Genomic DNA, 24,138 nt, shown 5'->3' with positions numbered 1-24,138 from the left:
ATCATTCTAAGCATGAGTATTATGGCAGGACTAAATAAAGCCCTCCAAAATTTATTCAAAAATCGTAAGATAGATGCTTCTGGAAGCAGTACAGAACTAGGAAAACTCATCAAGTGTAAGGCTATTTCACTGAAGACCAAGGGCAAGTCTTCCACACTATTGTATTCCCAATCACTGTGTATGGGTGTGAAAGAAGGACAGAGAAGAAAGTTGACAGGAAGAAAATTAATAAGTTCAAAGCATGGTTCTGGAGGAGAGGCTTTCAAATACCTCAGACCATCCGAAAGATGAAAAAGTGGGTCCTGGATCAAACCAAGCTTGGAAGCAGAAATGACAAAACTGAAGCTGTTGTGCTTTGGGCACATCATAAGAAGGTAAGACTCATGGGAAAAGATAATTATGATAGGGAAAGTTGAAGGTGGAAGAAGAAGACCAAATATTACATGGCTCAATTCCAAAAAGAAAGCTACAGCCTTGAGTTTAGAAGGCCAAAACACTTTGGAAGGTATTCATTCATAGGGTTGCCATAAGTCAGAGATAACTTGATGGTATGTAACAACAACCACCACAGTTTTATTTTGTTAATTTCTTAGAATATTCAAAACAGGGAGCAGCTATCTTTACATGTGGATGCTAAACTGTTGAAGACCATTCCTGTCTTGAAATATTTAGGTAACCAGTTAAAAACATGCATGTAATAATGCCAGCATGTCATGCCCTACACTACATTTTTGCAAATTACTCAACTATGTATATCAAGAACTGGAGGGAACTGCAACTCTCATCATCCCTGCCCAATATCCATGCTGCCTTTTGAAAGCTAGAATGTAAGAACTTCTCAAGAGCCAAGTTCCCATCCCTTGATGTACACCACAAACTTGGATTATCAGATGAGGTGCAGGCCATGAGGGACATAGTTTGTCATCCTAAACAACAATCCACAGAAGGAATTTCCACTGAGATCATTAGACATCTTTCCACACAGACATATTTAGGATGGATTGCAAGCTGGATTTTCTTAACTATTTCAAACCAGATGACCACGATGGTTCAAGACTAACTTCTCCAATTACATAGGAACTTCCCAAACATGACTTTAGAAACATGCAAAGCAAAGTCAATAATCTAGGTTTTAAAAGATCCTTTAAAAAGTAATCCCGACAAAGAAAATGTCTAAATTTGTTGATTCATTCAGGTTTTATAGTGGCCCACAGAAAGGGCCCAACCAATCCTGCATATTATTGAGAGAGCTTCATTTATGTACTAGGATAAAGTAAGATCTACTTATTTCTTGCGGTTTCTGTATAATTCTAATTTCTCATAAAATATAAATAAGCAGCATAATCCTACACATATCTGCTCAGAAGTAAGTTCCATTAAGATCAGTGGCGTTTACACCCAATTAATTCTGCATATGACTGCAGCCTCAGAGATGTGATTAATGTTTGCTATTTCAAACATAATATTGTATAGAAAGAATGTTTGTTGAAATTTACAGAGTTCCAGTAACATTTCATTAACACTGTTCTTAAGATAAACATGAAGTGCTCTTCATGTTATCTTTTTTAAACTGAATACTACTGTATTTGCCTTTTTTCTGTACTCCAACTGAAAAATACAACACGTTATTACAAGGGGAAGTATAAAAACAGTTTACACAGGTTCTTTATGCTTAAGTTTAACACATCCACTGTAGACCTTTATGAAAGTTGTTTGCATTAGGAATCTATCAGTTGGAAACTCTGAATGAGACATTGCAAACTGGCCAGCATTCTACATAGCTGCTAAATATATTCATGCTTCCATCTTTTAAAAAATAAAATTGTATTTATTTATTCAAGCCTATATGTGCCCAGTTGGTCTGGCTCTATTTAAAGGGTTGGATGACAGCCAGGAGTTTAAGTCAGCATTCAGTTAAGTTTAAAAATGTGAGAGATTTTAAATAAAATAAGGGCTGAAGAAGTGGGAGGCAGCGATTAAGAATTTTTCAAGCAAGGTTCTAACTTGCTAAAAAAAATAATGCTTCATTGTACTGGTGCCATAACGCTGAACTTTTCAGGGCTTGTCAGGATGGGCAGTCTTCAATTTCAGCACAAGCTTCTGTGAGTCATCATGACTGAATGCCTCAAGCACATGGAAAATCTGCACATCAGGAGACTGGGAAAGTACCACTAGAGGGACCGCACACCCACGTTCTGACCACCAATATAACCAACATACAGGATACTCCCAACGGTAGAGGAGAACCACTGAACCAAAGCAGAGGATGCTTCCTGCAGGATGCTAGAGACATTGGCAATGGATTGGTTAGGCTCTGCCATGCCAGCCTAAACAGCAGAGACACATTTCCAACAAAATATGCATGGCCAGAAGTCTGCACAATGCCAGGAATCATTCATAACACTAATTTCTGCAAATATGTAGACCACATTCAAATATACAACAGTGTTCCAACCTCCTTCCCACATCAGCATAGCAATATTGGTCCAAGAAAGAATTGCATCCTTTTTTAACCCTCATTTTTCCATTGCCTGCCACTGCTAAAATGGCCATACTGAACCAGCATTCACACATCACTACAGTAACACAGGAACAAATAAGTTTACAAAGAAAGGTTTGTTAAGCCACTGAACTTCATTCTTGCTCTTGGATTTTCTATCATTGTTGAATTATATTCATAGTGATGCTGTCTTGTGATATCAGCTTATCTACACGATATAGTAAGGAGACTATCCAGCAATGCTTTTGTCTATAGGGCAGGGTATAAATATTTTAAATAAATAAATAAATAAACTCAGAGGCTTTTCTTTGTTCTATAGCCAAAGAAGGATGGATTGTATTTGTCTCATATCATAGAAACATAGAATCATAGTTTGAAGAGCCCACGTAGGCCATGAATTCCAACCGCCTGCTCAGTGCAGGAATCAATCCAGTTTAAAACAACCCTGAAGATGGTTGTCCAGTTTTTGCATAGCCCCAACAGATATCCATCTTCCTAAGAGTGATCACATTACAGCGACTGCCAGCTTGATCATTTATACTGGCATATAAGATGACCCTTGAAGCCAGAAATAGTGAGGCAAAAAGTGAAGGTTGTCTTATACGCCAAGTAAAACATTTTCATCGTATTACATTATGATCTATCCCCTTTAAAAATGATTAAAGACCATTGTATTTGCAAGCTCATTTTTATTAATTATCACAAAAAGCCCTTCTTGCTGGTATTGGGGAGCCAGTCCTGTATTGGGTCACGTTGGGAGCCTTGTGCGTGAGCGCGAGTCAAGTCCCAAGTCCAGCACTGCCCCACACTTGCTGGGGAGAAGGCACATGCCAATCCAGGCTGGCTGTGGCAGCTGTGTTCCCTTCGCAGCCATCTGTGGAGAGGCACAGTGCTGCCCACGCAGGCCTCCTCCCTTCTTTCCACCCCACCATGCCCTTCTGTACCCATGGCTGTCCTCCCTGATCAACCCCAGTCAGCCACCCCCCTTGCAGGCCACCACTGGCTTCCGACTTCACAAAACCTTTTCAAGTGAAATTGGGAACATGACTATTTAGCCAGAAAATGGTAACATGCCATACCGAGAGTCTAGAAGCTTCCAGCTGACAAATACCAGTGTATACCAGCGTATAAGAATCTATATGCCCGACATATGATAAATGCAAGAAAAATAGCCCAACCTTGTCTATGCCAGTATATATGGTATTTTGATAACTGTATTATTTTAATATTGTATCTGGAATTGACTACAATAGGCTATCAGCCTAAGTCTAACAGGATGATTTTGTTGCTGATTTAAAAAAATTGAACTATGAAGGGAATTACTTCATTCAAAGCAGAAAAAATGGCTAGCAATTGCATTGTAATGAAAATTCACAAGACCAAAGGTCTTAATTCCCAGGATGTAGTCTGAGGGCAGATGATACAACCATCTTACCAAAGCCATGCTCATCTAGGTCTGGTCAGTACCTGGATGGGGTATTGTCTGGGAAGTCCATGTTAGAAAGGTCCTAAATAAATAACTGTTGCTGACAATACTGCTCCAAAACTAGCTTCTGTGAAGCAAGGCAATTGCATTCTGAAACATCTTGAACAGACATGCCAACTGATAATCAATTAGCTTCAGGATCTATGCAGGATTTTTCTGTGAAGCAAGATCTTTTTTTATTGCCCAACATTTATACCTCACCACTAACTCTTGAGGTTCTTGCCCAGCATGCTTCCTAGCTGCAGCCATAGGTTGTTTTGCCAGTCCAAAACATTCCATATATGTTGTTGTGACCCTGCAGTCCTATTTCAATTCTTGCTGTATCTCAGCCACCCCTTTCTGTAGGTACATCAAGAGCTACAATGATACGCTCATTCCCAACAGACTATGAGATCAGGTGTGACTCTTGTATGCCACTTTAAATGTGTGTTTGGGTCACCTATGCATGCTTGCTCAGAAATAAACTCGACACTGTTCAGTGGAGTTTAATTCAGAGTGTTGGACTGCAGCCTTAATTGCTCTATTGAACTGTGCCTCCTTTCTAGCTTGTATCTGGAAATCAAGAAAAGACCAGAGACCTTACAAATGCCTTACCTACATTTACACATTAATATGATGCTGTCTTTCTAACACTCATTTTACTCTGGAAATTTCTCAAGCACTTTTAAAAGATGGTTATACTGTTCGGTTTCATAAACATGGGCAAGCACTCTAAGAGGCACAGAGAAGAATATTTTTCCTTAAAAAGGCACTTGCTCTAATTGTTGACCAGAATCTTTCGCTATCTTACCATGAACATTTCCCAGGAGAACATCACCAGCTGTTGAAGACAGACATGAAGATTCTGCATAAAGATATTTGGTTTTTAATAAACCATTTTTGGTAGAAATGATAACAGATGACCCTTGTAGCTTTTCTATATTCACACTCTGTAAAGGAAAAAAACAATTCAAGAAAGTAATATCATTAATATAACTTCATTATTATTTCCAGGCAATAATGAAGCATCATCTCAGCTTGATCATACAGTTATAGGACATACATTCAGATATGCTATCTCAGAATGCCAAATATTAGCTAGATGCATCAGAAATGAATAATACATGCACACTTATCCAAGGATGAAATAGAATAAAGGTAAAGGTTTCCCCTTGACATTAAGTCCAGTCATGCCTGACTCTAGGGGGTGGTGCTCATCTCCGTTTCCTAGCCGAGGCAGCCAGCGTTTGTCTGCAGACAGTTTCCGTGGTCATGGGGCCGGCATGACTAAACCCCGAAGTGCACGGAACGCTGTTACCTGCCCACCAAAGAGGTACCTTTTAATCTACTTGCATTTGCATACTTTCGAACTGCAAGGTTGGCAGGAGCTGGGATGGAGCAACGGGAACTCACCCCGTTGTGCAGATTCGAACTGGCGACCTTTTGGTCAACCAGCCCAGCAGCACAGCGGTTTAAACCACTGCGCCACCTGCAGTCCCTGAAATAGAATATGTTACCCTTAAAATGCTGAAAGTAATATCCAAGCAGCAAGCTGAAGCAAAGAAAAGCAAAACTAGGCTGTTCATCATTATTCCTAATGTCACTTTTTTCATCACAGAAAAGCAGTGAGCAATAAGCAAATATACAAGTAAATCCCTGTAAGAGCCATAAACAAATGGCTCTTGCACCAATATCAAGTGACTTCCTTGACCCGCCATTGCATTGTTATTTATGAAACCCCACCAGATCATCTATTTGCATATCAAAATAATTTCTGGTGCAGAATTTCTGGCTGCCATGCTAGGAGAAAAATGATCAAACCAAATGGATTGGTGCCAATGAAACAGTTAATAATAGTTAAGAGATTCAGAGCAGGCCTTGCACTCTCTTTACCCAGCTTGATCTTGGATGTGAAGCCCTCTTCTTGCCTTTTAACTGTGGACAGAGTTTCATTGTGACTGACAATAAATGTTTTTATTATCATTATCTACAACAGCCACAAAGGAGTATTGCCAAACATCCGAAGCCATAATTTGTCATATTTTGGCTAGCTCACCGAATAGGAACAGTTAACCAAGCTAGACATTAAGCATCTCTTATGTTGGAGTCCATCAATAATCACGTAACAGTATTATTGCTATGTTATATTTACATTCTGCCTTTTTTTCTTCTTGTGAAGAACCTAAGGCAGCTTACAGAAATTGCTTTTTATTCCCACATCAACAGTCCTGTGAAGTAGGTTAGGATGAGAATGAGTAACTTGTCCAAAATCGTCCAGTGAACTTCATGAGCAAGTGGGGACTAGATCCTGGATCTTCCTGGTTCCTAGTCCAACACAACCACTACTCCATACTGGCTCTCCCACATTGGCTCTCAATCTTAGCTATATTTCAACACCAACAAGTAAAAAAGGCAGAGTTACCCACAGAGCATTTGACTGGAAGTAGACCTTTGACAGTAGCTAAGTCCTGGCATTAGGACTGAGTCCATGGAGCACTGGATGATTCTTGACCTGTTTTGTATATTTCTTCAGCCCTGCCCATTGTTTACCAACCAGTTGTAGGATTGGTTGCCGCTGGGTTCAATTAAGCCTAGTGAGAAATCCAGGCTTAATTTCTATCTAAGCATCCTTTGCAGTGGGGCTCTTGGTTTATGTCTTCAAGCTGTTTGCCTGGCTGTCTGTCCATGTCTGTACCTTGGAACCTGGCCTGTCTTCCTGACCTGCTTCCCAATATGTTTTTCTACCCTAGTGAACAAGGACTGTATCCAAGAAACTGTCTGGCACTCTGGTCTAGGCTTGTCTCAGGAACTCCTGGCAAAACCTCATTCTATAAGTCTGTTGGAACTACATGTGGATTTACTTTGGCTCTGGCCCATGGCCATGTTCTGACTGCACACCCGAGACCATGATATATGTTATGCCTAGTAGTTGCAGAAGCATGATAAACCTGGGAATACAAAGGAACAAGAACATCTACCAAAAGTAGAAATCATAGCCATATGATTTCAGATCTATGATGAAAGGCTTTCTCTAACGCTTATTCTCTGTGGAAGGCTGCATGGGGAAGATGGCCAACAGAATAAAACCACTTTGCTCAGTGTCTTGATTGGCTGGAATGGGGGCTCATAACATATGTGGAGAAAACTGGCTAATCAATTAAGAGATACATCAAAGAAAGCTGCAGGGAGTGAAGGCAAGAGCCAGGAATGGTTAATGAAATATGTTTCACCAAATGACCAGTTTCTACAATCAAGAATTATTTCAACATAAAGAATGTAACAGATACTTGTGTGTCTTATAAAATGTAATTGTGTTCTACCTAGCCCAGTTTGATTTATGCTGTAGTACTCTATTTAGTATGCTTCTAATTTTCCAGTTCAATTCTTTTTCATATGCAAGAATGAGATCCACAATGTTTAGCTGATTTACAATTTTTCATAAATTCAGCCTGAAATCCATTCTGGCATTTCAGCACTATGTATCATCACAAGTGAAGACATTCATGATACAGTCAAACAGCTGCCCATTCTTCAGAAACAGTGAACAAATTGCCTCATAAATGGTCTATTCCAACAGATGGTCATCCACATATCACACCTCTCTATGGAATGCAACAGGCTTTCCAGCAACCATTTTTAAGCAAGCATCCTTTTGATCCCATTCTTCTAAGCATGGATATCATGCACATTTGGGATGGGGACATCAGCTCCTCAAATGGCTCTTTAGGCTTAGGCTTGTGTTTCCTTGTGCGAAGAGGAAAACCCAGTGAGCAACTGTGGATAGTGCCTGGCTGGTACTTGACTGCACCCTAATTTATTTTCTAAATTTAAATCTAAAGTATTTTGAACAATATTTGAATGAATCAGAAACTTTTAACATGCCCCCCCTCCACACACACAAACTTTCAGAAATCTGTTCAAGTGACTGAAGTCTACTACTGTCAGAGGAATTATAATTCCAAGCTATAACCCTTTGATACTCTTGGTTTACACTGGAAATGCTGACAGAGTCTTAAGTACATAATGATGACTAGCTGATGGAACAAACTTGTCATACAAGCCCACATGGCTGATATAAATGTACACTGATTGCTAACAGAAATTGTTCTTTGAGAAACCAGGCTGTTCCTCTCGCTCCGAAAAAGTTGGCTGTCCTGTTATTGTGCTTGGAAGATAAGTATTCTAATATGCTGAGCTTGAGGCCTAATTCTATAGCTGAAAATCCACAGTCATAATTCTCTTGATTTCAATGAAGTTACGTAGTGTTTACACACACATGTGTACCACAGATCATTACGTGCCCCAAGAGTCATTGCAAAATAAATTACTATATTTAGGTTAAACATTCCATGTTGTTCATCTGCAGGGATTTTTTAAATTTCTTCAACAGAACATCTGAAGATAATTACTACCATACCAATTTGGTCTGTGAACAAAGAACAAAACTCTAGTTTATGCTCAGTAGAGGGTTGCTGTCCAAAATGGCAGCCAAGTAATATATTAAATTCCTCTCCCTTGTTCCTGGAACACTGGGGCAGTCTTATTTAGAGCAAGAGGTCAACGCATTGTTCATTTCTTCATGCTCTGCTCCGATACATCTGGGTGCCACTGGTGGTAATGGAGACAATGAGGTTACGCGTGCTTAAAAGTTATGGAGATAAATGCTGGGCAGAGGTCCCATATCAAAGGTTCAGTGCTGTGATATCTGGGTACCAAAGCACAAGTGCTGTGGAACTGCGCCCATGCAGGGCTACCTGTGTAACTCCCTCCCTCATTGAATTAGGGAGCTTAAAGGTGTGCTTCCTTCCCCCTTCGGTGAGTTCAGTATAGCCATTAGATTTTATTTATTTGTTTAGCTTATTTAATTTATTGAACAAAGACATGTTGCTGCTTTGGGATAAAGCCAACTTTTTCTGATAGTTGTATGGGTAATCTAAGGAGATTTACTGGAAAGGGAGAAACTGAACGTGCTCTTTCTTGCTGGCTTTGCTGGTCTTTTGAACACTACAAGTTTCCCTCAATAAATACCATGGTATTTCCCTCTGTATTTCTAAATAGCACTTGGAGCAGAAACTGATCCTCTTTTACAGAATTTAGAATTATCGTTTAAATATAATAATAAAATCCAATAGAAAACGCAGGCAAATTAAAGAGGACCATGCTTCATTTGCAGTACTGAGTGTATGTTGTTGCACTTGAGCATTCTCAGTATCACATGTTGAAGAAATCTGATGGAGAAAGAAAAATGATGTTCCATTGGCTTTGAATATCTAAAGTAGCTTTCCCTACCCTGATGCCTCCCAGATGCCTTGAATGATAATTCTTATGATAATTCCCACCAGCTAGGGAAGATAGGAGTTGTCATCTAGGGGTACTGGATTGAGGAATATTCACACTATACGTTAGGAAGACTTATATCTGCAATAAATTACAGGAGGAGGAGCTAAATAGTCACAGTGAATGCATCTGAGTCAACCTAAAAAGAGCAAAAAACAAAAGCAACATAGCCATCGGCATCTGCTACCAGCCACCAAATCAAAATGAAGACTAAGACATTATCTTTGGAAAACAAGAAGCCAGTGTGGCAACAAGACATGACGAGGTCATCATGGGTGATTTGAACTTCCCTGACATTTGCTGGGAGACACATTCAGCCAAACATGGGCACTCCAAGAGATTCCTCACATGTGTAGCCAGTAACTTCCTCCAGCAGAAAGGACAAGGGGAACAGTTATACTAGACCTAATACTAATCAACAAAAATGATCTGGTAGATAGTGTTACAACAAGAGATGACCCCAGGGTAAAAGCGACCACACCATTCTTGAATTCTTATTAAAAGGATGCCAAATGTCTGCTGCAGCCAAACATTTATCCTTGATTCCAAAAGGGTACATTTAAATAAATTCAAATCTGCGATAAGCAACATCCCCCAGCAACTCTCCCTAAAGTAGAGAGGAGTTCATGAGGAATGGGAAATCTTACAAAAAGAAAAGAAAAATTCTTAAAGTACAACAGCTACTAATCCCAACAATAGGGATAGAAAACTTAAAAAAAAAAAAAACCCTCGCTGTGCCACAAAAAGTTAAGAGACAACTTAAAAGTTAAGAAGAACATGTACAGGAAGTGGAAAGGAGGCCAAGCCTCAAAAGAAGAGTATAAACAGACAGCAAAGACTTTCAGGAACGGAGTTGGGAAGGCTAAAGCAAGTTATGAACTGAGACTAGCAAGGTGTAGCAATGCTAAAAATAATTTTAAAAAGTCTTCTGCAGCTATGTAGAAAATAAAAGACAAACAAAAGATAGAGGCATACAGCAGCCCATCGAGGACAGCAAAAAGATGACAGATGACAAGGAAAGGCAGAGGTGTTCAACTCCTACTTCAGCTCAGTCTTCTCCCACAAAAGAAAATGTGCCCTTCCTACAGAGGAGGAAATGCAAAATGAAAGGGAAGGATGGCAACCTAAGATCAATGGGCAAATGGTCAAGGAGCACCTTGAAGAGCTAGATGTACTCAGATCTCCAAGACCTGATGGGCTTCATCGTAGAGTATTAAAGGAACTGGCACAACAGTTTTCTGAGCCACTATACAGAGAAATCTTAAAGAATCGGGAAAGTGCTAGATGACTGGAGGAGAGCTAATGTAGTCCCCATCTACAAGAAAGGGAAGAGAGATGAACCAGAAAAATATAGACCAGTCAGTCTAACTTCAACCCCTGGAAAATTACTGGAGCAAATCATTAAAAATCAGTTTGTACACACCTTGAAGAAAAGGTAGGGATAAACTGAAGGCAACATGGATTTCTTAAAATGAGTCATGCCAAACTAACCTAATCTCATTCTTCAACTAGGTTACCATCAACACAGAGGAAATGCGGTGGACATAATTTACCTAAACTTTAGAAAAGCTTTTGACAAAGTGCCCCATGGCACCCTAATAAATAAATTAGTAAAATGTGGGCTTGACAGAACTACTGTTAGGTAGATACACAATTGTTTTCAAAATAGGTCACAGAGAGTGATCATCAATGGTAGCTTCTCAACCTGGAGAGAAGTTGCAAGTGGGGTACCACAGGGCTCAGTCCTGGGACCAATACTCTTCAACATCTTTATTAATTATCTTGATAAGTAAATCCAAGGAATGATAATTAAATTTGCAGATGATACCTAACTGGGTGAAATAGTTAATGCCCTGGGAGACAAAAAGAATATCCAGGCAGACTTAGGCAAGCTTGAATGCTGGGTGGCAAACAACATAATAAAATTAAAAAGGAACAAATGCCAAGTTCTCCACCTATGCAAAAATAAATGAATGAATAAATAACATCAGCTGCATGGATACAAGATGGGGTATACTTAGCTCAACAGTACTGAGAGTGAAAGGAACCTTGGAGTTGGTGTAGACAATCTAAATATGAGCCAGCAGTGTGATGTAACTGTGAAAAATGCAAACACCATTTCGGGATGCATTGACAGAGGTATCACTTCCAGAAAAAGAGAGGTACTCATTCTCCTCTACTCCACATTAGTCAGACCTCACCTGGAATACAGCTATCAGCTTTGGGCACCCAAGTTTAAAAAGGATAATAATAATCTGATAGTCTGCAGAGGGTTCAGAGGCAGGCAACAAAGATGATACACAGCCTGGAAAATAAGTCTTATGATGAGAGGTTGGAAGAACTGGGCCTGTTCGGCCTTGAAAAAGGAAGGCAGCAAGACGACATGATTGCACTCTACCGGTACCTCCCAAGTCTGTCACAAAGGAGGAGGAAAAGACCTTACTTATCTCAGATTGTAGGACACAGAACAATGAACTTAGACTACAGTACACCAGGTGCAGGCTAGACACAAAGAAGAATATCCTCTAACTGTAAGAGCAATGTGGCAGTGGAACCAGCTGCCAAGAGAGGTGGTGTGCTCTTCCACACTAGAGGCATTCAAGAAGAAAACAGACAGTTATCTGAGTGGGATGGTGTAATTGGTGTCCTACATCAGCAGGGGGTTGGATTCAATGGCCTTCTTGATCCTTTCTGACCCTACTATTCCATGATTTGAAGTCTGCATTTGAATGCAAGGCTTGATGCAAATAAATGTGGCCCTGAGCTTCCTGGATTGTCCTATTACACACACTGCTAGAGTTTTCATATGTTAAAATAGATTTAAGCAGCATGCAGCTAAGCAGGTTTACTCAGTAGGATGATGCACTGCCATTATTATAACCCACCCAGAGGTACTGAGGGTGATGATGGAGTACGTCAAAAGGACTTGCTAGGGAGAAAGCATGTTGAGGTTGCAGCCTCAAGTTGCAATTATCTTCTGATAATCTGCAATTTTTAATTTATAGATGTTCACAGTCCAGCACATAAAGTATCTCATTTCCTCCAGAGTGATATCTGTCTTTACCACTATACTTGGTTTCAGTGTCTCCCAGCTACACTAATAAACCAGCATGAACTGAAGCTGTGTATTTTTTCAAGAAGAAGATACTCTCAAATGTGTTGGAGAACCAATTCACTCTGCCTTGTTTGTTTCTGGCATTTTTACAGCTGTGTGTGTTCCACTTTATTGTATATTATGTTCTTTCTAAAGATTCTTACAGTTTTATGCCTCTAAAATTCCTTAGGAGAGACAAAAATATAGCAATGGAAACAGATTTCCTTTCAAATTTGTTTTTTAAATCAATATGTCACAATGGTGAATTCTTCTTCTAGTGTATATATTATTTTAGTCAAATAAGCACAGTAAGAAGTACTACTCTTTATTCTCTTTGGTCAGTGTCAGGATTGCTGAGTTAAATCAAATGAGGTTGTAAATCCTGTTTATGCTCTTCCCATTTCAACTTAAAAATTTCCCAGGCAGCCCCCTGGAAAAAGTGTTCCTGCCAGCAATAAACTAAGCACACCTGCCATATTATCATCTTGCAGATATTGAATGGATGGAAAAATGCTCAGCACTCCACCTGATGTAATATTTATTATCCCTTGGTGCTGCTAAAGTCAGAATCACATAATGCATCTAATAAGAATTTTTTCCCCTTCGCACTATCCAAACAGAAAGCAACCAAGCCAAAGATGCCATCTTCTGGAAAATACTCAGTACTTCATCTTTACACTGTTTAAGCTGAGTTCACCCCAATATTTCCACAGAAGAAATGAATCCATGTTTACAATATTGCTGCCTTGGAATTATGAGAAGATCTTAAAAACCACTGTATGCCATCCTGTCAATGCATCTGGTTAAAAATGATAGTCCAGCATTTTAAAAGCAGCTTACTTAAGGCTGGATAGTAAATTCATATTAAAGAAGTTTACAAAGTTGATTTGGTGCCACAGTGTTTCATCTCCACTCACCACTTATGAGGTGAGAGTAATTGCATATTTTAAAAAGGAAATGGTGTTTAGTTACACAGCAGTGGAGCATACACATTCAACCTGAATAAGCCAATGTGGTGTAGTGGTTGGAGTATAGGACTGAGGATCTGAACATTCCAGGTTCTAGTCCCCACTCGGCCATGGAGCCAACTGGGTGACTTTGGGCAAGTCACAGGCTCTCAGTCCAACCTACCTCACAGGGTTGTTGTGGGGATAAGATGGAGGAGGAGAATGATGTAAGCTGCCTTGAGTTCTTCAAAAGGAAAAAAGTTGGGATATAATTATAATCAAGAATTTTAGAGGCAAATAATAGAAACATGTTCAGGTCAAATTAAGTGGCTGAAAACTCAATCATGGTAGTACACTAAAAGGAAATTAATGCCTATTTTTCTTCACTGAAACTTAATTACAAGGTAATTGTAAGGTAGTTGGTCATGCAGTTATTGGTCATGCAGGTATTCATGATCAAGAGTCTCTGTTGGGACAAATGGTTAATTCATTGCACCCTTGATACTCATAAGCCTCCAAACTGAGAGCCTTGCAAGCATCCTCTGCAAAAGAGAAGCAGCAGCTGACATGATCTCCATTTTCTCACATCTCGTGCTCTGCATTTCAACAAAGAATCCTGCTGTCTAGCTGAGGGGCTTCCCCGTCCTCCTCCCTTTCCTGCCCTTTGCAAAGATCCCTTTACCTTCTCTCCAGATTGCTTTCCTGACCTTGGAGTAGCAGCTATCACAGTTCTGTCTGTGCCAGCTGCAGGCTGCGTGAGAGGAATCAGAGTGCAGATCCCAAGCACTGAGGTCAGATCTCTGTTGTTGGCCTTGGATGTGGGAATCTAAGCTGCAGCTCCCCAAATGATCTCTAGGGGGCCACAGGATCACTTTCTAGCAATGCTAGCCATGTGAAAAATTAAAAGTACAGCAGTGTCTTGGCTCACGAACTTAATCTGTTCCAGGACTCTGGTCGTGACCCAAATTAGTCATGACCCAGGTCAAATTTCCCCATAAGGTTCCATGTAAATAAGGTTAATCCATTCTGTAACTATTTTTTTTTGAATCGCAAAAATTTAAAGCAAAGTGACAAAAAACAACAAAGATCGCGGCCATCTCCCCCTGCCCGACCACAGCTTCCCTGCACCATAGACGGGCGCGATTGTGGTTGCGCTCGAGCAGGGAACACGGGCGTGATTGTGGCCATCTCCCCCTGAGTGCAATCTCCGCCATCTCCCCCTCCCAGCATGATCGCAGCCATCTCCTCCCTCCCCCCACCTCCCGAGCACGAACACAATCGTGCCTGGCTTCCCTGCATGAGCGCGACCGCGATCGTGGCCACAGATGGGTGCGATCGCAGTTGTGTTGGGCAGGGAACAAGGGCGCGATCATGGCCATCTCCTCCCCAAGCATGATTGCAGCCATCTCCTCCCCCGAGTGCAATCACAGTCGTGCTTGCGCAGGGAAGACAGGAGTGATCGTGATAGTCACCTGATGCAGAATTGGTGACCCGAGGCAATTTTTTCCCTGAAATGTGTATTCACCACCTGATTTGGTTGTGAACTGAGGCATTTTTAAGCCAAGGTACCATTGTATACACAAATACTCAAATAAAAGAATTATTCTCATGTATTCGATAAAATAAGTTACAGTACTATTTTTGTAATATTATATAATTACATTTATCTTATAGCTCCTGCATGGTGAGAAAAGAAAAATACTTGCTTACACTTTCTTCTGACACATGAATATCAGTGTTTCCCTGAAGAGTTCCCAAGCAGATAACTTTCCCTCCTTTAGACTGAATGTCAATTTTCTGACTCTGGAACAGAATAGTATATATTTTAAAAAGTGGTCATTTTCTTATTTTTCAAATATTTGTTTCTCATTTATCATGGATCCTAACTTTTGAATTCAATTTCAAGTGAATATCTCTTCAATTATTGAAAAGTGATGTGGCAATTAACAACTGTACGATAGGCAGAAATTCAGCAGTTACGGTTACACATCTGACAAAATTTCACTACTGAATTTCTGCTTGTCATGTCATGCAACTGTTATAGGCACAGCAGCTCTGACAAAAAATCAGTAAAAATACTGACTTTTTTTGCAGGATTGTTCAGAAAATTCCAGCCTGAGAGCTGATATCAGTTAAAGTAGATAGTGCTGTGATAGAATGACCTGTGTTTCCTATGTTCTCAATACAGTGAAAAAGAAAATTCATTCGACTGGCTGCAGCTACTCAGAAGTAAGCACCATTGACTTCAATGGATCTTGCTTCCAAGTCAGTGCCTACAGGACTGACACTTAATGTGATGAATGGTGTGAACCTGCAAGAAATAGGGAGGCCACTTGGCTGTTATATGCGACATATAAATACGTGGGTGGATGGATAGATGGGTAGATGGATAGATCTTTAGTTTATATATGCTTCATTTTGTTCACTGACATCAAGAGATACAGGAGCTTTCTACAGCTAGAATGGGCAGAAGGAAAATCTCTGGATGTTTTGGACTTTAGCTCCCAACATTCCTGATTATCATTCATGCTGGCAGGAGTTGACAGTCAAAATATCTGGAGAACTACCTTCAACCCACTCCTGCTCTGCAAGTTATCAGAACCCACTGAAGAAATTATGATTTTGAAGGAAAAGAACACATATGTATAAATATTCTGTGAACTCATCTGTTAATTTAAAACCTGGAGGAAGCAATTTTATCACCTCAGCACAGCATCTGTGGGACCATAGGATAGTTCAGATTGCTGGGGCTAAGGCTGAAGACAGCATTCTGACATTGCAGTTGGAAGGTGGAGCTCTATCCCCCACCTTCACAGAGCCAGCAAAGAAAGAAATGGACCAGCTGATCTCCAAGGTTGGAAAAATGATCTTGGAGAGAGGAAAAAGTGAATGTTTCAGGGGAAGAGAAGAAAATGGAGAAGCCAGGATCGAAGCTGTCTTGACAACTCTCCAGCAAGTTCATTGGTTTTGCTCCAGGCTTTGCCTGATGGATTTCAGGGTTCTAGTAAAAAACAAAGCAAATCCCAAAAATCTATTCATCCATGGTAATATCTTAGCAATGAGATAATCAGCTACTAAACATGCAAGAATACCTTCACACTCACGAAGTCAATGTATAATATTGAGTTAAGAACATGTAGTTCTTAAAAGACAAAAGGGGCAATGAATGGGCAAATATTTCTGTACTGATACCTTTATTGACTGCAAGACACTAGCTCCCTTCTCAGTTTCTATTTTGCAGTGATTGCATTCAATTTTCTCAATCTTCACACAGCCATTCCCTGATGTCTTGATATCTAAGTCTAAAATGAAAATTTAATAGAGAAAATAAATGGAAACAAATTTAGTTCTGAACATTCTAGACATCAATTTCATTTAGACAGTAATCTAATAGGGGTAGAAAGGGAGCCATCCCCTTTGAAAAGCAAGTCTTGCTTCCTTAATTCAGCGATGGATAATTAATGGCTCTTTAGATTTTTTTTTTTTTTGGCCTAAACCTTCCATCAGCCCTAGCCAACATATTGAAGGATGATGGGATTTGTAGGGCAAAGCATCTTGAGGCACATAAATTTCCCACCTGTGTTCTAAATAAACTCAGAATGTCAACAGAAAAAGAAGGTAAACAAATATGACATTTTGCAATATGGATACATTTATCCATACCCAGATGGCTGAAAGCTAGACAGCAGTTATGATTATTGCTATTACATTTGCCATTCCACCAAATTGCTCAGGACAAGGTATGTGGAGATTACATTTTTTTTCCTTCTATACAACGATCCTGCAAGGAAGGTTAGGCTGACAGAGCATAGCTGCACTGAGTTTCATGACAAAGTAGGATTTGAGGCCTCGTCAATCCAAGTCTAACAGTCCATCTACTACATCATACAATAATCTGTCAGCAAAGAAGAAAAGTGGTTCAACCAGCATTTCACATACAGCGATGGAGAAGAGCTGACTTTGCTAAAATGCTAGGGTTCAGGAAGTGTTTCTAAAGTTGCTGGGCAGTTGAAAACCAAAGCCAAAAGCAGACTGGGCAGCAGATGCTTTTGAGCTGTAGCAATCAAAGTTATGCCTACTATCAATCCCACCCAGCTGAATGGGTTAGGTCTGAGCTACAAGGGTTGCAACAGCTGGAAAGCAGAAACATGTTTGGCAAGATTATTTAGTTATTGCCAGACCAGGAGGAACACTCAAGCCTGAGAAGGTGCACTACACACTATCAACATATGATATTCTTTCATCTGGCAAGTGAACATACCAAATTTTATGGGGGTCCTCACATCCACAGAGGCAGCTCTGTCCATGTCATCTGAGATTATTGTCATCTCCTTTAGCACCTCATCGTATTTCACATGCAAATTATTGAGAGCTGGACTATCTTGGGGGTTCGTGTCCGTCCCCCTCACAGTAACAAATACCCTGTCAGCCTCGAGGTAGTTGTGTGGATCCAGGGGGCTCACGGTGACATGACAAGGAAGTCTCACCTTCAGCAGACCGAAGGGACTGACAATCAAGGTCCACTCTTTGAGAAGTTTGCTATTCTTCCGTCTGCTTACTCCGGGCTCAGAGGGCATTCTGCTTTTGTCATCAGGACTGGTGACAAACAACCTAACCAACTGGCAGCTACCTCCTCGCAACTCTCGCCCGGCGATGTTTCCACCCTTCGACAACCCTTGCCTGTTCCCTGCTACAATCTTGGCTGCCAGATGCCACCATCTTGGGAACGACAGAAGAAGCCGCATCTTGCTCAGCCTTGACCTCACCCTCTGAGGCTGTTTCTGCGTCCTTCTACGGACAGAGTCTGGGGTGGGGGCCGGGGGACTCTATCGACGGACTCCCACCTCGAGAAAGAAAAACTGCCCTTCGAGTTAGATTTCAGGGACCTGCAGAATTCCCACATGCACTCCCCAGATCCTGTGGGACGGGGCTCACTGGGTTAGTCTCCTGCCCCTTACACGTTCATACTATGAATTTCGCAAAAGAAACAAACTTGAAAAGCACAGAACCAGCAAGCTGAACAAGAATTGATCCGCAATTTCAGCAGAACCACCTAAGCATGTCTACCTCTCAGAAGCGGTGGCTGCTGGAAGTTGTAGTTTTCTGTCCACTCGGACACCAGGAACACGCGCTGCAGCTTGAACTACAAGCCCCAGAGAGCAGAGTGCTATACAAGGCTAATGGCGCATGCTGACTCAAAATTCAGTCCTGCAACTCCCGGCATCCTCCAGCAAGCCAATAAGAGGCTGGAGAAAGAGGATGTTTTCCCGCTCCGCTGCGTGGCATAGAACCTTATGTTGTCCAATCAGAAGAGAAAAGGAATAGTCGCGTGGAAGGGGGCGGGCTCTATGAAAGAGTTGGTCTCCGTGGAAACGCAAGACGCTGGGAGGTTTGCTTGATACGCTTTCAGAGCTTCCCAGGACGACGAAGGGGCCTCGGAGGGAGGAAGACCCACCTGAAGGTCGTGTAGAAACGGAGGTAGGGTGATCTGCAGTTAGATACCAACGCACGCAAGGCTGGGCTTTGCACCAGGGAGTAAAAAGGAGTATTAATGTGGTCGAGAGAGGTATTAGGGATGATTCAGGAAAGATGATTGCTTCGAGGAAGCTTGCGCGGCAGCTCAGATTCTGTAAGGCAGGTGTTAGGAACGTGTTGCCTTCCAGATACTGTTCGGCTGCAGCCCACCGATATCTAGAGAGCCATACATTCTCTCTCTCTGCCTTAAAGGCATAACACAAGTGAGGAGAAGGGCGAGGAAGGAGAGACATGATTGAGGTGTACAGAATTACAGCATGGTGTGGAGAAAGTGGAAAGAGGGACATTTTTCTCCCTGTCCCTTAATACTAGAACCCTTGAAACTGATTGGTGGAAGAGTCAGGACAGATAAAAAGAAGCACTTCTTCACATGGTGCTAAGTTAAGCTATGGAATTCATTTCCATGAGACGTACTGATGGCCACTGAATTCACCGAGGAGGAGGCTATCAGTGGCTGCTACTCCTGATGACTCCTACCACCAATAGCAGAGGCAAGTATATCAAGGTATACCGGCTGCTGGGGAACTTAGGCAGGAGAGGGCTGTGGGAGCTATATTCTGCTTGTGGGCTTCTCTGGGCAGCTTTTCACTTTTCACTGTGTGAACGGAATGCTGGACTAGATGAACCCTTGGTCTGGTCCAACAGACTTCTTATGTGTAGCAGGACTTATATCCAGACTCTGCAATTCTTGCTGTGATGTAGATTTCTGCCATCAGATGGCAGCAACTTCTTACCCATTTCACTGCAACTCCATAGTTACAGGCTTCATAGAAACACCAACAGAGGTTTAGAGAAATGCCACTGATGCATATGGTCAGGAATGCCTGATGCATGGTTTTGCTAACATACAGTGTATCCTGAATGAGATTCAGAGAAGTGGTGGTTTCTGCCCCATCAATTCTGGAAAGGCACATTTCTCCATTCCCCAAGGAGATGACAACCTCCTGTTATTATTATTATTATTATTATTATTATTATTATTATAACATTTCTATGCCGCCCCTTGCCGAAACCTCAGGGCGGCTTACAACATGATAAAATACATGTTGTAAGTGCAAAAACACAAAGAAATCCATTTCATCTAAAGTCTCCTTTACACCTAAATGGCATGAATAGACTTTTATTCGCACTACAGAGTGCTTGACCTCTTCCCACTTAAATCCAACATAACCTATTTCAGACTACAATATGATGGACACTGGAGGCATCCTTCACCCTTCTGTATATATTTTTCTTTTTTAAACGCCTTCATCTTATTATTGAGTTTTCATTAAATATAAATAAACAAAACAAAGTTATCATATTTATCATACAATGAAATATATTTATTTAAGCAGAAAAGTGTTAACAGAAATGCACTGTTTAGTATGACTTTGCATAAGTAGCTCACTAAACATGGCCCATTTCATTGTTTCTTGAAAGTTTCAGTGGCATTTAGTACTTAAATGAAGTGTTGTTTAAGTAGAAAAATGAATACTGTGGTACCTTGGCTCATGAACTTAATCCATTCCAGGACTCTGGTCGTGACCCAAATTGCTCATGAGCGAAGTTAAATTTCCCCACAAGGTTCAATGTAAATGAGGCTGATCTGTTTTGTAATTATTATTTTTTAATTAGAAAAATGTGAAAAAGCAAAGCGACAAAGAACAACAAAGATTGCGGCCATCTCTCCCCCCCCACACCCCAAGCACGAGCCTGGCCATCTCCCCACACCCCTCCAGCACGACTGCAATTGCACCCATCATCCCTGTACATGCCCGTCATCTCAGCGCACTGAGAGGGGAGATGGGCGCGAACGCAGGTGCGCTCCGGAGGCAGGTGTGAATGCAGACACGCTGGGAGGGGAGAGACAGGCGCAAACTCGGGTGCGCTTGGGGGGTGCGCGCCCATCTTTCCTGCAGAAGCATGCCCGTGATTGCGCCAATCTTTCCTGCATGAGCGCAACCGTGATCTCGGCCATCTCCCCGCTACCCCCAGCACGATCGCGGCCACCTCCCCACTCGGGGTGGGGGGGAGATGGCTGTGATCCTGGTCGCCACCCAATGTGGAGTTCATGACCTGATTCAAAATTTTTATGAAATTTTTATTTGCTACCTGATTTGATAGTGAACTGAGGCATTCATGAGCTGAGGTACCACTGTATCTGTTTGCAAAGACTATGTTAATCTTAGTTATTTCCTTTGCCTTCTCCTATTGAAAATTGAATTTTGCATTGTTTTTAAGGCTTCAGTACATTGCTTGAATGTAAATTCTATCGAGAAATGGAGCTTAGTTCTGGGTGACTACATACAGGATGTCTCCATATTTGAATTATTTTTATCCTGCTGCAATGGTGTGATTTGCCAACTGGCTAATTCAGGTCACAGGCTTATTATTATTATTATTTTTATTATTATTGTAACATTTCTATGCCGCCCCTTGCCGAAGCCTCGGGGCGGCTTACAACACAATAAAATACATTGAAATACAATAGAACATAATAAGTTACCATTAAATACAAAAATACAAAAAAATACATTGAGTTACAAACATAATAATATAAAATTAAAATTATCAGTATAAAATAAGTAAATAAATAATATAGGAGGAGAAAAGAGAAGGAAGAAGAAGTTGCCCTGGCCAGATCATATATTTTAACAATTAAAATGATGTTTAAATAAAAAGGTCTTTACCTGGCGCCGAAAAACCAGTAACGACGGTGCCAGGCGGACCTCTTTGGGGAGTGAATTCCATAGGTCATTCAGTTATCCTGTGTAGTTTAAGTTGCTTCAAGGAAAAATCAGAAAGATCACATATTAAAATATATATTTTATCAGAAATCTATAAAAGAATTTGTGACATGTTCTCCACAACAGTGCAGTTCTTGTTTTAGAAGACAGTACACTGCGCACAAACAGAAAGGTAGTGCAGGTTCTCTGCAAGAGCAACACAGAAAGAAAACTGCACAAGGTGCTTTAAGAGCCTTCAGCTCAGTACAAGTCCTCTTCTTCCTCTGATGAAGGATCCTCTGTCAATCCATCCCAGGCCTTGCTTCTCTCCTGCTGACAAGAGTATCTTTGCCCCTCCTACAGAGGACGTCATGGAAACACTTTCACTAGGGTAGCAGAAGCACACTTTAGCTTGTCAACTTCTTCCTATTTCTTTTTCTGCACAGTGCTCTCGCAACACACCAAATGGGCATATCTGCTGTGCACTCCTTAGTCATGCAAGGCCTGCAGTGGGGAAATTGTGCACCCCTATTCGCCTCTAAATAAGAACTCTGTGCTCATGGGTGGTTTATCTCTGGAGATTTGGCATATGCAGCCAAGCAATGATGGAGCACTGTTGTCTCTGTGCCATCTTGTAAGCTGTGCTAAATGGTAGAAAACATTTTTTCTCATCTCATGTTCTCTCAGAAGATGTCATTTACACAACTATTTATTTACAAAACTATTCTTTCAAATTAGAAGCATTGGTACTATAATTATTGACTTATCTGCACATTAAGTTTTGGGCTGCAGACTTTTCTTTCTTTTTATGTCTAAGTAATTTGGAAGCATGTTTCTAATTCAAGGACAATTTCCCCAGAAAAAATAACATCTTTATTTAATTTACTGCCCAGCGTTTGGAATAGAACATTCTTTTGATTTCAGTGTTAGAGTGATAGTGCATTAAATATTTAGAGGAACCTGAGGTATTTTTACTTACTGTGACAAACATTTCACAAAGACTAATCTCAGAGGGTTTTATTGGGTATATTAAAATGAGGCCATGGCCAACTTGAGCATTTACAGTGCTGAAAATGATAAAAGGATATGAAGGCTTCTCATTAATATTTTGGAAAAGTACAAGCTAGGCTCCACTTGCATTTTTATGTGATAGCAGTTCTAAACATAAAGGTTGAGTGAGAACTTGGGTGAACTCTCTTAAGTCCAACTACCACCATCACTTTCCAGTTCCAGTTCTTTCTCTAACATTGTCTTTTCGTGCTTGTGCATGTGGAGGGGGTCATATAACTCCTTTTTAGTGGACAACATTGCCAAATGCTTCAGCTGCACTGAATGCAGGATCATTTGAACCTGATTCTAGGCACTAAATGCAGGGCTTTTCCTTCCATGTGGGTTCTGGTCAGTGGCCCATTTTGGAAGGACAATCTCCTTCAACTTTCTTTTTTACTTACACATTACTATTGTTGAATCAGGGCAACTCTATTCTAGTAAAGTCAATCATGTGTATATTTTCTGGTGCTTTGACTGAAGCATAAACTTGTGATGGCATGCTTTTTACATATAACATCACTAACTGGCAGTATTTGCTAACACAACACTTGATTTCTGTGAAATATGATAAAAATGGTTAAATGACAGTTTTAGACTAAAATATTTAACCAGGTATGCCTGCTGTGTTTAGAAACGGTGTTTTTCAGATCACAAATAGAAGACTAAACTTCTCCAGTTGCGGCTTGCATTTTGAGCTTAAATTCATATAAGTGTAATGGGACTTCCTTTTGCATAACAGTGGAGGCGGATTGGAGCGTACAAGATTAAAGAAAGTTTGTTTGATTCAAAGTAGTCAGTCTTATTCTGGCATTTTTACAATAAGATCAAAGAGTGGGAGAAAGAAAACATGGATTTTCATTATCCATGCATTGTTCTAGTAAGCAATAAAAGAATGCCGAGAAGTAGCCATGGTTTTTACATGCAGTTTCTTTTATACGAAAAATAAGAGTTGTGTAACACTTAACAATGCTACATGTCTACTCAGAGGTCTTATTGATTTTGGTGTGACTTAGTTTTTTAAGGTTTTTTTTTTTATAGCATAGCATAACAAGTATAGCATAACAGTTTTTAAGGTTTTTTTTTTATGGACTATATGTTTCATTTGATGGATGAAGTGTTATTTAACTTGGAATGATAGTCCACAAGAATTTATGCTGTAATAATTTTGCTTGTTATGTGCCACAAGGCTCATTGGTTGCAATCAATAAAATCTGCTTTAGAATACACTTACTATTCTTTTGACTTCCTTCTATGAATTGGTTCAAATTAATCTGTTTAGGTATATGTGCAATATACCAAATCCAAGATAAAAGGGGTATAGAGTATAACAATGTATATTTTGTTTGCAATAAGTCAGCTAATTTACATTTCTAAATCATAGGCTACTCTTGAAGGAAGACTAAATGAATTATAAAAGGAACCTTAACTCAAAATTTCTTGAATTACAATTCATATGTCTATTCAGCATAGGTAAAATGTACACATGATCTCTCTTTATATAG

At 40.5% G+C, this 24,138-nt stretch overlaps 2 protein-coding genes across 4 annotated transcripts in view; one reads left to right on the top strand and one right to left on the bottom strand.

Annotated features, from left to right (window-relative positions):
- Positions 1–18,396, bottom strand: part of FAM185A (family with sequence similarity 185 member A) — a 47,270-nt gene extending 28,874 nt beyond the window's left edge. The window contains exons 1-4 of the mRNA XM_044423520.1: positions 17,605–18,396; positions 16,536–16,645; positions 15,054–15,146; positions 4,777–4,915 (exon numbers count right to left, since the gene is read on the bottom strand). Of these exons, the coding sequence (XP_044279455.1) occupies positions 4,777–4,915; positions 15,054–15,146; positions 16,536–16,645; positions 17,605–18,088 (826 nt within the window). The 5' untranslated portion in view covers positions 18,089–18,396. The remainder of the gene's footprint in view (positions 1–4,776; positions 4,916–15,053; positions 15,147–16,535; positions 16,646–17,604) is intronic.
- A 314-nt stretch (positions 18,397–18,710) lies between these two features.
- The window catches only part of CCDC146 (coiled-coil domain containing 146), a 73,445-nt gene continuing 68,017 nt past the window's right edge, over positions 18,711–24,138 (top strand). For all 3 annotated transcript variants that reach the window (XM_044423200.1, XM_044423199.1, XM_044423198.1), the window contains exon 1: positions 18,711–18,821. The gene's annotated coding sequence lies outside the window, so the exon portion shown is untranslated. The remainder of the gene's footprint in view (positions 18,822–24,138) is intronic.

Source organism: Varanus komodoensis, unplaced genomic scaffold, assembly GCF_004798865.1.
Source record: "Varanus komodoensis strain SLA01 unplaced genomic scaffold, ASM479886v1 scaffold13_3, whole genome shotgun sequence".
NCBI classification, from domain to species: domain Eukaryota; kingdom Metazoa; phylum Chordata; class Lepidosauria; order Squamata; family Varanidae; genus Varanus; species Varanus komodoensis.
This window is presented reverse-complemented; position numbering and strand designations above follow the sequence as displayed.